Genomic DNA, 15,795 nt, shown 5'->3' on the forward strand with positions numbered 1-15,795 from the left:
GCACTTTCTTGTTGCAGACTTTGGATAACTGCAATTTCTCTTTTGAAAACTTGATAAATAATTAATAAAAAAAGTCTTTTGCTCCTCTAGTACTAGTGAAGCACAAAGCAAGCAGTAACATATTGTAGTTATTGGTGCAACTCTGAGGTCCTTTGGGCTTCCTTAGGACTCTTAGCTGAATGTCATCCACTCTTGGTTTGTTAATTTTTCACTTGTCTATTTTCTCTGTACTGTTCTGGTTTTTTTCTTGCCATGCTTTGCTTTTCCATAAAGGCCTTTCACTGGGAGAATATCTTTAAGTTCCTCCTAATGAACATGAACATGCAAAAAATAATTCTGATGGTTTTGCCCTGACTTTAGGTTACTTAAGCTGCCTTTTTTTTTTTTTTTTTTTTTTTTTAATGCTTGTGTTTGTTTATTTGCTGTAACCTTACCAATCCTGACAGGCTCCTTGCATCTCGTGTGTCGCAAGAAAGGATGTAGTTGTAGTTTTTATATTTTTCTTTCCTGCCCAAATTATTTGTGAGACTGTCTCATTTTTTTCTGTTTTTAGCTTAATATTGTTTGAGCCTCATTTGGACAACTTTTACAAGATTCTTCTAATATTTTCTCTGTTATTTAGCCATTTCCTTGCTTGTCTGTCAATTATTCATCCCCAATTAAGTCTTTCTTTTTTGTGATTTTTATGTTTCCTCTAGGCCTCACATACAATGTCTTATATCTCATTGCCTACAGACACTTAGTTTTTGTTGATTCTCTTTGTTTCCTCCTATTTGTCTAATTCTTCTCTTTAAATTCCTTGGTGTTTGTTCCTCCTGCAGATATTTAGGTCACTATTAAATTCTGGGGGGGTTTACACTAATATTTTTAAGCAAATTCTGCACAATGCTTAGGATCAAGAGCTGTCTTTTCTGACAGCTTGTTCCATGGAGCAATAATTCCCAATATTCAGTATTTTGTCTTGGCTTTCTGTGACATTTAGTGGATTAAAAGACCTCCCATAGTTTTTGTATTTACTTTCGTAACATTCTGAAGTACCTTTAGCTTGGTCACTCAATGCCTGCATGTTTCGATGTGATGGCTCATGCATTTCTCATTATCATTATCTTGGATGTAGAGAAGGTAAATGTTGTCCCTTAATGAATAAGTAATGTCTTTGGATAAATTTCTCTTTTTATTACTTTTCTCCAAAAAAGTGTTTTTAGCTGCAGATGACTATTTCATTCTAAATTTTCATACTGGTTTCTTTATTTTTGAATGTATATGCATGCCAATAACCAGTGGATATCCAGACTGGAAGATATCTTTTCTTGATGAAGACTTCTTTTAATCAAACAACCCTCATTTTTTCGACTTTTTGGGAAATGTCTAAATAAAAATAGAGAACTCATTCCACATCAGCATTTTTATTCCCATAATTTTAGACTTGCATATGAGGTTTTTTTTCTTAAATATTGACTCTGGAAAGATAGCAGAGGGTATGGAAGTGAAGTTGTGTGATTTCTTATTTGTACTTTCTCTAGCAGTGATTTGTCAATCCCCCACTTTGCCTTTGGAAAAATTCAACTGGAGACAGTGGATTTGCCATAATCTCCCTGTCTCTAAACTGAGCAATTGGGAATGCTGTGAGATGTATAAAACTGTAAGATGCTTCTTTGCACTGAGGACAGCTCCAGTTAGAGTTTATGGTTTGGGCACAGGGCAGAAATGTTTTCTGAATCCTGTCAGTACAGTGCACAAGATTTGGGGGTTCTTGGTCAGACAGAATGGTTTTATTGTGGTCTTTAGAGTTGTCTTAGAAACACTAATATCCAACAGCAATGGGTGGGAAACTGGAGGCGGAAAAAAGTTTAGCAAAAACATGTGAAAGGTGGAACAGAGGCATTAGATAATTGATATTTGAAATTCAAAAGCTCAACCAGTGCTCAAGACAAAGGAGAGACTAAAATAATTGACTGACTTTATTTCTCCTTTCCCATTTTTTAAAATTGAAATGGCTTCTCTTCAAGTTGTTATGATCTAGGGCTCTTCATTCTCACTGACTTGAATTCATACATTGTCTTGACTTTACTCTTGATTTAGTGTCCTCAAATAATGCTGTGGGAGAACACTTGGGGCTTGTAAAAGATACTTCATGGCTGTCTGGTGTAGTCTCTGTAGCATTTGTGTAGAAGAGGTCTCAGAGGTTTCTGTATGAGTTATAACCTGGGGCAGGGAACCTGCTGCAGTGGAATAGCTCAACGCCACGGGGAGGCTTGCTGTGGACTACTCTGGTTAGCACTGCATATGTTTCTAAGCAGTATGGTATTCAACTTTCAAAAGGCAAGAATCTTTGTTAATTGCTTAGGTTAAAAAGCTAAGTGCAAACAATCAAATATTGAAGGAAAAATGGAATTCTGCTTATGAGTTTGCTGTTTTCCTGTATCAGTTCTTCCAGCTTAGAGTTGCTGCTGAAGCAACTATAGTGCAAAAGTTTAAAATCCATACTTTTGCATCTGTAGAACTTTTTTACAAAAGAGAATATTTCCATCTCTGCAGTTGAGCAATGATTCAAATTTCAAAAGCTGTTGTATCAATCTTCAGATATTGAGGAAGATTTTGCTTAATTTTTATAAAGCTCTTTTAGCAATAAACTCAATAAAGCTCTTTTAGCAATAAACTCAACTGTTGTAACCAATCTGTTGTTACTTTTTTCCAGGTTTCGCTAAATGGTACGCAGTTTACAGACAGTTCTGTTGGATCAGAATTCACAGGTGTTTCTCAGGTATGTGCAGTCAAATTTTGTGGGTATAAATAAAAGCAGAATTATTTACTAATGGGAGAAGGTGTTACGCAGTATTAAAGGCACTAAATCCAACTCTTCAGAAAGAACGCTGTGTAAGATTGGGATGTTGCTAATTGAAGTCAGTTTCTGATGATTTCCTATTCAAGCTTTAAAAAGCAGTGAAAGCTTTTTTTAAGTAAAACTTTATTGTTATAGTACGCTTGAAATTGGACATGGATGTTAAAATCTATGCAGTTTTATGGTAATAAAGTTATTCTTGGAAGTAAATCTAAATACGTAGCAGAGATGCAGTTATTTCTGTTCCAACTTGTCCTACTTCCAGCTTTCATTTATGAATGTTATATCTGAACATGTTTCAGAGACAAAGTGAGATGGGGTGTTTTCTTGCAGAGATGCATCCCACATTTTTTGAAGCTTGACTAGTGGAAAAATATGCTTTTCACAAAATGTGCACTTTGCTCTGATGACACTGAAGAGACATACAAATGTGACCTAGTTGCAAGCTCTCCTAATCCAGCAAGAGTTTACCTGCTCCTGTTGAAATGGTCACATGAACAGCCACTGCGTTCATCATGCTTTAAATAAATAAGAAACTGCAATTTATAGCTTCATTTTAGTAGGATGGAGTAAGAACAGGTATTTGAGATGCTTATGGTCTAGATTTTGTCACAGTTCTGACTTTGATTCTTGATTTGCATTGTGCTGTAGGAACCAAGGCCTTTAATTTGAGCTTCACATCTGTTGTAAATATGGGCCCAGTGGGGAGATTGTCGCGGTTTCACTGAGTCTGGCTAGAACAAAGATTGTTGTACCTCTTGTGTTTGCTATGGCTTTTTAATGACTGTGGTGCAGCTTTAAGCAAGTTACACACACACAACTTCTAGAGTCCCTACAGAGTGGCTGAGGTGTGTTTGCCATGACCTTTACCTTTGCAGAAGAGCTAAGTGTCAGGTTGTCTTAGCTTCTGAACTTTTACGTTTTTGTCCTCTTCTTTTCCTATTTGTTGGAAGATGTCCTGCAAATGGTGTTCATAAGGATTTGCCTGCAGACTAGCTATGAAGATGTCATCATTCCAACAGGGACTTAATCTGGCTTCAAAAAAAATTAAGAAGGAAAGTTTTAGGGCTGAGGGATAAGGAGCCATATCCTGCTGCTTGCAGGGGATTTAGGCAATGAGATCTTTAGTTGCCGGTGCCGGTCAGCCAAGAGGAATGTCTAACTTGGGAAATTTACTCTACAAGGTGCTTGTAGAGCCTATAAAGGAGTTGGTCAGTCCCAGCCTTTCAGCTGGGGGAGTCTCCCTGCATGAAAAGGTTTTCTAAAAACCTGCAGTAGACTCCTGGAGAGATTGTGTTCTTTATCCTGCCTTAGTGCTTAGGTGCAAATTCTAGAAGTGGTAGCAGTGAGTAAAGGTTAGCTGTTCTTACTAAATCTGTTAGATTTCTCATGAACTTTGGAAAGATAGGAAGGTATTTGTGGAGATGAAATCAGTGTGTCTTTTGGGTTTTTATGTCTAGAATTCTTAGTTTTCCTTTCCATATTGCTGAGTCTGTCAGTTTTACAAATGTGAAGAACACAAAAATCTGAGTTTGTAATGCTCTGCTGTTTTTCTTTAGATGTCAGCAATAGAGAATTGATTTGTTGTTGCTGTGAAGACAAGAGTGGGTGGTTTAGCTTGAACTGGTCCTTTGCCCTAAAGAACTGGTCACCTGTGCTTGTGCAGTTCAAATTACAAGATCTTTAAAGCTATATTTTTTGTTGGTATTGAGATTGGAGTAGCATCAAGATCAATGCTTGAATTACTTAAAAGTTTGCTTTTTCTTTGAGAAAGAATTAAACTGTTTTGATGCCTACATAGAAGATGTTACTAATTAAGGCTGAGTTAGTAGTGGTAATAAAATGGGGCAAATCTGTGATTCTGTCATTACATGATATTTTGTTCCACTCATCTTCTCTTATGTCTCATAAAGTTGGGTTTTCTTTGTCTTGTGCTGCCTGGGTTGTTTTTGGTTATCAGCCTTGGTGAAGAATCAGCATTGCATGGCTGAACCGTAGGTTCATGCACAGTAGCATCTTGGAAAAGAATTTAGGTTTTGAAGTACCTCTGTCCTTGTAAGTTGCCAAGTCTACTTGATTCAATAGCTGATGGTGGATTTTAGGACCCTACTGATTTGTTTTGTTGAAACTGATTTAAACTTTTATTTTATAATAATCTTAGCTGAAAGTGACTTTGTTTCAGGTAGTATTATAAAAGGAAGTGTCACAGAGCTTCAAAGAGGAGGTCTTTTTCTTTTTTATTTGTAAACCGTGACAGTAAAAGTAAATATCCCTTTTTAATTTTACTTACTAGATTATTACATCTAGGCCAAAATACTTTGGAGGGAAAGACTGTAGACCATGCTCTTGAAAACCTTTCTTTTTAAATGGGAGTGTATTAATGATCAGAATTGTTTGCCTCATGGATATTGAGACACTCCAAGTATTCACCGTTCTATAATGACTAGTAAAATATGTGTGTTGTTTTTTAGGGGTTTCATTGTTTGTTTCAAATATCAGAATATCTTTTCTGTTCTGTATTCTCCGAATAACCATTCATCTATCAAAACACTTATTTGCAGACACCGTTTACCTTTGGCTTGGGCCAAAGGGCACCGTATACAACTGGCGAGCATTGTCTTCTTTGTAGAAGTGAACGAAAAGATACTTCGCTTTCAGAGAGCGGAATCAAAAATTCTAGCAAAACAGCACTTTCCACATCTCCAAAAGCCAACAGTATGCTGCATCTTCCACTGTGGGTGTGTCCAGACTGTCGAAGAACAGTCGAAAAGGAGGAGAGGCACGCTACAATAGAGCAGTCTCTCGTGGTAAGTTCAAGTACCACAGTAGACAGAGAAGATGCTTAATTATGGGCTGCATGTCACTGTGCTTTGGAACCGCTGGAACTGTGCTTAAAAAGCATTTTAGCCGATTTAGTGTTGGTTTTATTTAAATTGAACAGGGAAGTTGTTCCGAAAGTGAGGAGTTCTGGTTCTAAGTTGTGGAGTTTTAAGTAGAGCAAGGTTTGGATCTGTTTTTTACTGAAGTTTTGGTTTTTAATTCATTGGATCTCAAGCTTTGTTCTTATCCCCTGTGCTTAGATTCAATTTCTTCTACTTTAGCAACATGACCTTACTCATTACACATTTTTCTATTTTGTGTGCTCATATTGAGTTTTCCTCTCTTTGTGATGTAAACTGTCTGAATTTTCCTTGTTCTTTCAGTGGACTTACTGAGTCATTGCACTTGCACTGATGCCTCCCTGCAGATTTCTGAGTTTTGCTGTCTTTTCTCTTCTGTATTTTTTAATAAAGAAGCACAGCTTTGCATGCCATGAATGTTACAGTTTCCTAGTCTTGGTAGCACTACAAGTACCAATTTAATACGTGGTGCTAATATTTCAAGTTGTGAATTCAACCTCATGTAAGAGCTGTGCTTAGTGTTTTAGGAAGATGCTAGAAGTTTGTTGACAGGTCCAGCAAAACCTCATTAGAAGTAAATGTTATACTGCAGAACCAAGTCTTCACGACTGACCTGGGAAGTCACACACTTGGGATAATTGGAAGTAGTGTGGATTCCAGCTGACATGTCCTTGCAGAGAGCTAACAGGCACATACAGGTTTTTACTTCAGTAAATCACTGTGAAGAAGGATTGTGGGAGTGTCGCTGAACTCGGGTTAAAAATATAGTTAAGGATTTTCTGTGAAGAAAATTTAAGAGTGTATCATTTGTGTTTACAGATAACGTTGCTGTTAACAAGGGTAGTAAACTAATCAAAAGATCTTACATCTAAGGAAATTATGGTGTTGATGTGGTGGTAAACACATCCTAGAGAGTTCAAAGCACAGCAAGACCGAGGCACGTTATCATTCAGTTGAGTCAAATGTTTTGACACATTTAAACTCTGTTAAGGAACTAGTAGAGAAAATGAGTATCCTAGATGTGCAAGAAAGGCAGGATTTGCTTCCTAAATGTTTTCTTAAGTTACAGATACTCCAGGTGTTTAAAAAAAACTACATTTTTTTTAATTTGGCAATTGTTTTTTTTTAAAGAAGAATTTTTAAAAGCAGACAGCAAATAGATTTTCTAAGATTAGAAGCTTGACTTAAAAAGGCAACTATATGAATTAGGTGACTAGTCAAATTAGAGAAGCCAGCTGGGAAAAAAAGCCAAAATTAGCTAAAAAAATACAAATTGTTCCCAGTTGACTGCAAGTCAGAGTGCAGGTGGTTTGCTGAAGATGTTCCAGTGTTCAGGTTGCTGTTGCTCTCATTAGCTTGCTTGGTAGCAACTGCATGCAGCTTTGTTCTTAGCTATGTCTGCATCCTGATCCAGGATTTGGGGCACAAAAAAACCACCCGCAGTCACACTGCTGATGTGAGAGAAGTCTCTGCCTGGTGCCAGGGAAATCTGGTGGCAGACTTGGGAGGGCACAGGAGAGAAGCATGGCATGTGGTGGGGCTGGAGCCCAGAGAAGTGAGAGAAACTGGAGACAAAAATAGCAGCAGTCTTGGACAAGTGGTCTGTGTTGTGCTAGAATTGAACAGCACTGTGCACAGGAGATCACATCCACTTCCATACCATTTCCAGTGGCAGCAGCTTTCTAAGATCCATTGCTATGATAAAATTTTGTCTCACTGTTACAAACAAGGAGATTTTATGATTTTTGCTAGAAGGGATTGTTAAGCTCCAGAAGCCAAACTTTCTGTTACATGGAGACTGAAGAGATAGTGCTGGTTTATGACTGTGTGGATGATGCAAGCCTTCCTTTAGCTTAGTTCATTGTATATGCTGAAGTACATCAAGGTGATAATTAGAACCAGTGTGTTATGGTCATTAAAAATGAAGCTCTGTTTGTATTGTTGGTCTCTGTCCATCTCTTGCATTTATTAGGCTTTTGAAAGACTGATTCTGAGTCCTCCCAAAATACATGCAGCACTAAGAATTGTTCCTTTAATATTTGTCTACCTAATAGCATTTCAGACCTTATAAACTGTTTGGGTTGTTTGTTTTTTTTTTTTTCCCAGAGCCAAGATTTCCTTTTGCACATGCCTCTTGGAAACAGTGGATCACAGCAGGAATCTGTAGGAGGAGGAAGGATAACTGTTGGTGCACAGACAGTGCCTGCTGCAGATCTTAGCAATTCCTCTCCTTCAGACATAGCGTGCAACTGTGAAGCCTGTAATGAACGCAGGTAAGAACTGAACCTCAGCAGCACGGTGGATGCAGTCAGCCTTTGGCAGTGTTCTAGCTTGTTTGTAGGAGTGTGCTTAAACTCTTGAAACAGGTTGTCTGACAGTAACAGTAATTCCTGGATGGCAGTATTTACCCAGTTTCATACTTTATTCTAGGCATCTTCAGATGTACTTTCTTTTTTCTGGAATAGTAGGGATTAATACACTTATGTGATGCATACAAATCAAGGGTAATTATTTCTGTCTTCACATGCAGAGAAAATTCAGCAGAGCCTGAACGTGAACCTCAGCAGCTTCAGAATTACTGGTCCGAAGTCAGATACATGGTTCGGTGTATTTATCGTCAAGCTGGGACCCCTTTGGCAGATGACCAAGACCAGTCGTTGGTACCAGATAAAGAAGGAATGAAAGAGCTGGTGGATAGGTATTATTAACTTCAAAGAACATTAATTCTGTTTTATTCAGGAATTTTCAATACTAGTTTGAATGCATGGGAAGCTGTTAAGTTCATATGCTGTTTGTCGTAGGAATATAAATGCATAATTATGAAAGGGTCCCAGAATGTTATTCTTCAAGAGGCCTTATTTATATGACAGTGTTAAGTTTGAATTGGCCCACATGAAAAATCTTACCTTGTGGAACTAGCCTGAGTTAGTAGTAGTAGTTAGTGTTTGCACCTTACCATGATTGTAACACCTGGAAGAAATTTTGTAAAAATAAAAAAAAGTTATATTGGACATTGACCCCTAGATGAGGCAGATTCCAATTTCATTCTCATTTACAGTTTTAGCATTTGTAGATGTTGAAGTGAAAATGGGCTTAATGAGAGCCTCAGTGATCCTTAGGGTTTTTTGCTTTCAAGAATAATATAGCAAACCTTAAAGGATTTAGGATCATCTCAGTTTCTCTCTAACTCAATGTGTGGTCAAGGTGGGGTTTTTTTCTGCTAGGTTCCCTATATGCTTGATATACTGAGATGTGAGCAGCTGTAGTTCTCATGTGCAATTTCTAGTTGAACCTAAATTCTGGTGAGGTAAAGACACATTTGAAAGCGAAATTCATCTAGCACTGCTGTTAATATGACTGTACACCTGAACTGGCTGTAATAGATAATTAAATAAGCATATTGCACTTCGTTTATGTAAAAACTGTTTGGTTTTGAGAGTGAGTTGGTACAAGCAGAGTAATATAGTGTCCCTCCCTATTAGTCACACTTTGTTTATTTAAGTGATCAAAACATGCAATATAGGCTTAGAAATCAAAGATGTTTAAGTGTTGCATAGTGTGTTGGTAATTAAAACTGAATCACAGCTAAAGTGGTTATTGATGTTATGCGTCACTTTAATGGGAAAATTTTGGAAATCAGAACATACACTGTTTAACTTTATGTACTCAGGAGCTTTCATTACTCAGAACTGTTTTTCACTTTTGAGTGAGATTATTAAAATGCAAAGATAAAAACAGGATCTCAAAGAAACCTTAAATGACAGTTTGGTTATTTTTCATGTGAGTTCCTTATGGTGTATAAAGTGTAAAATAAAAAAAGGATATGGTTTGGGCAGGCAGCCGTGTGTCCAGTCTGTAGTGCTAGTATCATGCAGAATATTTTTACAAAGCTAGCCAATGTAGGTATTGAATGCATTAAAAAAAAAAAATTCCTCCATTTAGGTAGGATCCAGAAGACCCTGCTGTGGCCAAGTAACTGTTTAAAAGACAGAAATTCCCACTTGCTTGCTTGGCTCTTGTTAGACATAGCTGGCAAAAAATGGAGTGTCTAGTCGTTTTTGTTGGAATGAGTAGTGTGCCAAGTAATGTCCCTATTGTGTGTTGGGATGCTTGATGGTGGTATGATAGGACTGCCTTGTGAGTGGTGAGGAAAAAGCACAGATTAGATAGCTGCAGACTGCAGACTTCTATTCACCTAACTCTAAAGTGTTTACCCCATTCCTTTCTTTTTCCCACCTCCCTCTGCTGTAAAAAACCCAAAGCATTCTGTACATGCTTATATTCCGTGCACAGAAATTTAGAGTGAAATTGAATTATTTAAAGTGGTTCAAAGCAGCCATCTTGTTCAGTTTTCTTCTGTAGACACGAATTTATCACATGTTAAGAACAATATGGAGAAGTTGTGAAGAAGCTTATCTGAAGAGTCTAGGTGCCTGCAGGGTTGGATGCAAATGGAGTTAAGATTTTGAACTCACAAGTTGAGGTGAAATTGTAAAGTCCTAAATCAGATTGCTCCTCATGTGTGTTGACATCCTAGTCCTAAGGGTACACAGGATCTCAGTCCCTAAGTGTAGAAGTAGGGGACCGGACTGTGCTCTCTGAGATTTAAAGTAGTTCTCTAAACCTGAGCTACTGAGGTTATTTTTGATGATGATAATACTAACTGGTAAATACTTCTAGGAAAATGAAAACTGTTGATTACATGCTCTCTTTTTTCTTTTTCTTTTTTTTTTTTTCCTCACAAATACTCTAAAAATGAAGGCTTTGTGAAAGAGATCCGTACCAGCTTTACCAACGGTTGGAGCAGCAAGCTAGGGAATATGTGCTGGAAATGAAGGTTCGCCTGCTCAGACACTTGTCCCTGGGATCTAAGGTTGCATCAACGTTAGCGACAGAAGGGCCACCGCAGGCACAGCAGTTCATCTCACTCCTCCTTGAAGAGTACAGTGCACTCTGTCAGGCAGCGTGTACAATCAGCGCCTTCCTAGTTACCCTGGTAAGACTGAGGAAACAGCCTTTGTGCTCCTGCTTGCCAGGGCTAATGCTGACACAGTTGTTCCTGGGCTCTTTCAGGTGTCTTCTCTGGTTGTAAATTGTAAGGTTCTTTTTGTGTTCATCCTTAGAGACAGGGAGGTTCTTAAAATGCAGTTAGAGAAGTGTGGAGTAGGCGTCTCTTACAGCGGCTTGATGAAATTATTTTTTGTTCACAAAGAAAAAGGTGAGGTGTTGTTTGTGGCACTTACTCTGAAACAAATCTTTATCAGATTTACAAAATATTAGATATCCTAATGTGGAAAACGCTTCTCTGTCGATCTTTAATGGCCCCTCAACAACCATGATTAAGTGACACCAACTTCTGTGTGTAGCATTAACTTAAATTGTTTCAAATGTTCAACTTTACACTCACAATCTAGGATGCTACTTGAAGAGATTTTGTTGCCTCAGACTTAATCTGCTATGTAATTTATTATTTCTCATGTTCTTCCGTTTGCTTCCTAAATGTTTTTCCTTCCTAAATGCTTCTTTTTGTCAACTGATAGTGATGTTAGGCTTGGGATAACATTTTTGAGATAAAATAGGCAGTAGCCTTAAAAATTTCTTCTTGAGTAACTGTCTATTGAGTGAGTAATATCATAAACAAATTCTGTAATTCTATTTGTTTAACCTCTTAGGAGATTATTAATCCTATTTTGTTGTTATTCCTTTCTTGTATATCCTTTGTTAATGTCATCATCTTGTCCATCCCTTTTCTTGTGTAAGCTTTGTGCTTTGGAAAAAAAAAGTGGTTAAAATGGGGAGTTTGGATTTTATTGCCAGTTAGGTGAAAGTGTCTGTCTGGATGGGTAAAGAGAGGAAAAGATGGATGGAACATACACTATGATGGCCATAGGTGAGGATATAAAGTGGAGAGGAAGCAGTTTCATTGCTGAGGTGGGGCTGTCAATAAAATTAAATTGGCAAAGCTTGAAGATGTTTCTTCTAAGAAACTTGAGCATATCTGATGGGTTTTTTTCGTTGTCAATGTTCTGTATTTGCTGTTGTCTGTATTATCTTTCCCAGCTTTATCACTTAGATACAGATGTGAGGTCACTGCTGTCTCCTGTTTATTGGCTGCTTTTAACAGTCATTGAGTTTCTGCGAAGGTTGCTCTTGAGGTTCGTTGGTGTTGCAGCTTGTGTAGCTGAAAAGCGAATGGTTTGCAGTGCACCTTAGCTTTCTCCAAGTGGATCTGCCAATAATGAACCCATGAGTACCAGAATTACACAGCTGATCAGAAAACAACCATTTTATACCTTTTTCCTGGCAACTATTGTGAACTAGTAGGTATGGGAGATTGAAATAATAGCCATGAGGAAACAGAAGATGGTTGAGCTCCCTGGTCAACTCCTTTCCTGACAAAATTAAAAGTAAACTAAAATTCTTCTCCTCTTTTAAAAAACAAAGCATAAGGAAATACAAAATGTGCCAGATTTTTCTTGTATTTTTCCTTCTGCACCCCAGTCAGTACTGAAAACTTTCTACTGAAAACATCTTTCTACTAAGCTGTGGCTTTGAGAAACTGGAATGTGAGAATGTAGGATGCTGTCTCTTGTCATGCATTTCTTTGATTTATTAAATAACCTTTTTATTAAGCAAAGTAGTATTCACAGCTTTCAGTACAGGTAGTAGGGTCACTAGCTTTTTCAGTGTGCATTGATGTTTCCTCTCAAGATACCAGTAAACTATGGAAGAAGTAATCTTTTCAGCAAAAATACATAACAGGTAGCCAGGTTCTCTAAACTTGGTGCTGCCTTCCTTTTAAGGATGAAAGCTTTGCATGTAGTGTAGTGATGCATGTAATGCCTTGAACCTTCACCTGTGAAATGATGAACAGTTGTCCTTCCTTTTTAAAGGAATCCATCTGATTTCAAGAGCACAAACTAAAGCTTTGAGCCCCACCAATGCAGGGAATGACAGATTATACTGACAGCGGTTTGAAAAGACTGATCAGTAGACAAGGGCCCTCAAATACACAGTATACAGACTAGAGAAGAGAACTTGCCTGGTATTTCTTTGTGAGAAAAACCATAATGTGCACAACTGATACACAAGAGTTTGTAGATAAGTGTTGATTGTTTTGTTCATAGCATAATATGGAAATTCCTTAAGAAATCAGCCTGTCTCAGTGAACCTTGAGGAATTATTAGCATTTTATAGAAATTGAAAATATTTGGAAGCCATAATACTCAAAATGAAAAAGTACATGTGTCTTGTGTAACTCGAAAAACCCCACCCTTCTTAATAATAATACTTTGAACTTAATTTTTTTAAAATGCTGATGGTCTTGTCTTCAGGTTGGATGTAAGTATGTTCGGTTGCTTTATTTTTTAACACACTGTTGTGAGCAAAACTTTGAAATTCCAGAGTATGATGGTGTTTCTGGGTTGCTTGGGGTTATAGTGCTTAAGTTCCACTTGCTGATCTGAGAGCCAGAATGCTTGCATTTAATTCTGCTGTGGGTGAGTCCTGGTATAGAAAACCTGCATACTGCTGGCTATATGTAGGAAAACTCGCTGTCTTGAAAAGTATATGTGTTTTGAATCTTGTGTTTTAATTATGATAGTTTTAAAGTTTAGCTCTTGAAATGACATACAATTACGTGTTAAATAACCTCAAATACAAAAATGTTCTGCTTACTAGAGAAGTAAGCTGTTGGTCTGATCTATTTAGAGAACTTCATTCTTCAAGCTATAGTTGAGGAGAGCTGTTTGATTTTATGTCAGTTTTGAATAAAGATTATAGGTTGACATTGCATATGTGTCTTATACTAGATAAGTTAAAAAACCTGAAAAATAATCATAAGTTGACAATTGTTTGACAAGAAAACCTGAGAATTACAGGGTCAGGTAATAAAATGCGTCTTTTGATGCAAAAATGAATGGGAACTTCAAATAATGTAGACTGATATTTTTAAATTATTTTTAATTCATGACAATTTAGAAGAAATGATGCTATGGTTATTTAAATCATTAAAAATTACTTCAATTCTGAGGGTTTGGGTATTAAAATTGCATCAGATCTGAGCTGGTTCATACAGCCTGTAGGCTGGAAATTAGACTGTTAAAAACATTCTTGCTTGAATTTTGTTTTTTTTTCCCTTAACCCTGGTTGATTTCTGGTTGTTTTATCATTATAGGAAAATGAACATTTGAAGAAATTTCAGGTGACATGGGAATTGCACAACAAGCATCTGTTTGAAAATCTGGTGTTTTCTGAGCCACTCCTGCAGAATAGCTTGCCAACACTGGTGTCACAGCTAAGGTAGAGTTGAACTTTTGTTTTGTGGTTTCAAGAAGAAGTGAAAACCCATATTTGCAACCACAGCATTAAAAAAACATATGCTGCTACAATTGAATTGGTAAAAAATCTTTGTGGATCTCTCTTGAAATGAGTGTTGTTGATTGAGTAGGGTGCTGTCATAACTTGCTTTTCAGTAGAATTACAACCCTAATTTGCTTAGTTGTAAGTTACCCCGTGAAATGACAGCATCCTGTGTAAATACTGATGGTGTGACTGAATAGTACTGTTGTCAATTATCAGGCATTGCTGCTGTTATTACAGTTCTACAAGCAAATTAAAGCCTCATTACCCTCCATAGTGCACAGAACTGAATTTGGAGTTTTAAGCCATCTTTTCATTGGAGAAACCCCCATGCTGTATGCTTGTAGGTCTCATGGCTTTAAAGCTCCCAAGGCATTAAGCTGTATTTTCTTAGTAGGGTTGCTCTGCTTGTAATTTGTGTACTGCCAAAGTGTTTGGGTCTTCTAGGGAAGAGGTATTAATAGAAGTTTTCTTTACCCTAAGTCCGAACATTTTTAAAATACAGTTGTGTGTGGTTCATGTTGACCTCTCAGTCTTGTTTGTGATGAAAACACATTTATGATCTGTGTGCACGTGTTTTAAAGGTTTTGTCTTGTGTAATTTACCATGGTACAAGAGCAGTTTGGCTAATTCTGTTACAAGAGATGTTGTGCACAGTGAACAAAAAAATTTCTTTGGAGTCCTCCTTTTGCTAGTAGCTACTAGAAAGGAAAAAGGAAGAGACAAAGTTGAATTGTGGCCAGGCACAGCAAGAAGTCTAACATCTGTCATAAGTTACCCGATTTATTGAGATGAAACTGGGTTGATGTTGAAAGCCCCTGCCCCAACAGCTGATTTTGTTGCTGTGTTCAACAGCATGTTGTTTAATTGTGTATTTTTCCAGTGATCTGTGGCTTCTTTTTCTGTGACTATCCTGATAGTCATGTCCATGCTTTTTGACAAGGCCTGTCTGCATCTCTTTACTCCAGCAATCCTGACTGTATAAAAATGTTTATATTGCCTTTATCTGCAGAGCTGAGAATGCTCTTAGTGAACTTTATGGTTATTTTTTAACAAAGGCATTTTTTATTTTATTTACTGTTTCTGTGCTACTGCAGTTAAAATCAGAGCAACAGAAGTTGTTTTTCTGCTGTCACTGGGTTGACTGCCACCTTCAAAGCTTACAAATATGATGAAATCAGAATCTCTTCTTACAGGAGTTTCTTTTCCAGTGCGTTTGTGTTTGCTAGGTAGTTTATGCGAAACACCCTTGAACTTAGGATTTTGCCTAGTTTGATTGACAGGAATCATTTTTTGATAGGAGAGGTTCAGCACAAGCGTCCAATTTCTTGGTTATATAGTGTATGTCTTGGTTTTCTTTGTTAAACATAGATTTTGGTTGTATTTATGGACTCTCAGGATTTTATTGTTAAGTTCTCTGTGTCTTCAAGTAACAGATTTCTCTGGGAAATATGTTTCTGCTTTCCATTGGAAATTAGTGGAGAAAATGTTCCATCACAGAAGCCTCAGAAAAGCAGGGATCAATCTAACCCTCTGGACATTTGGTCAACAGAGAGTCACTTATGTGCAGCAGAGAAATTATTGCCAGAGTTGCTTTACAAAAAGAGTATTGGCCTCATTATTTTCTCTTCCTGAAGAGAAATATGAAATGGCATTTTGACATCTCAGCTTCACTTAGATTTTGGGTGTTTG

The 15,795-nt window shown here is 37.3% G+C and overlaps 1 protein-coding gene across 2 annotated transcripts in view; it reads left to right on the plus strand.

Moving 5' to 3' along the window:
* The window catches only part of FAM193A (family with sequence similarity 193 member A), a 78,143-nt gene that overhangs the window by 30,337 nt on the left and 32,011 nt on the right, over window positions 1–15,795 (plus strand). For both annotated transcript variants that reach the window (XM_040065270.2, XM_040065271.2), the window contains exons 2-7: window positions 2,699–2,764; window positions 5,404–5,649; window positions 7,849–8,015; window positions 8,273–8,440; window positions 10,504–10,738; window positions 13,919–14,043. In XM_040065270.2, coding sequence (XP_039921204.1) covers window positions 2,699–2,764; window positions 5,404–5,649; window positions 7,849–8,015; window positions 8,273–8,440; window positions 10,504–10,738; window positions 13,919–14,043 — 1,007 coding nt within the window. The remainder of the gene's footprint in view (window positions 1–2,698; window positions 2,765–5,403; window positions 5,650–7,848; window positions 8,016–8,272; window positions 8,441–10,503; window positions 10,739–13,918; window positions 14,044–15,795) is intronic.

The sequence above is a fragment of the Hirundo rustica genome, chromosome 5 (genome assembly GCF_015227805.2).
Source record: "Hirundo rustica isolate bHirRus1 chromosome 5, bHirRus1.pri.v3, whole genome shotgun sequence".
NCBI classification, from domain to species: Eukaryota; Metazoa; Chordata; class Aves; order Passeriformes; family Hirundinidae; genus Hirundo; species Hirundo rustica.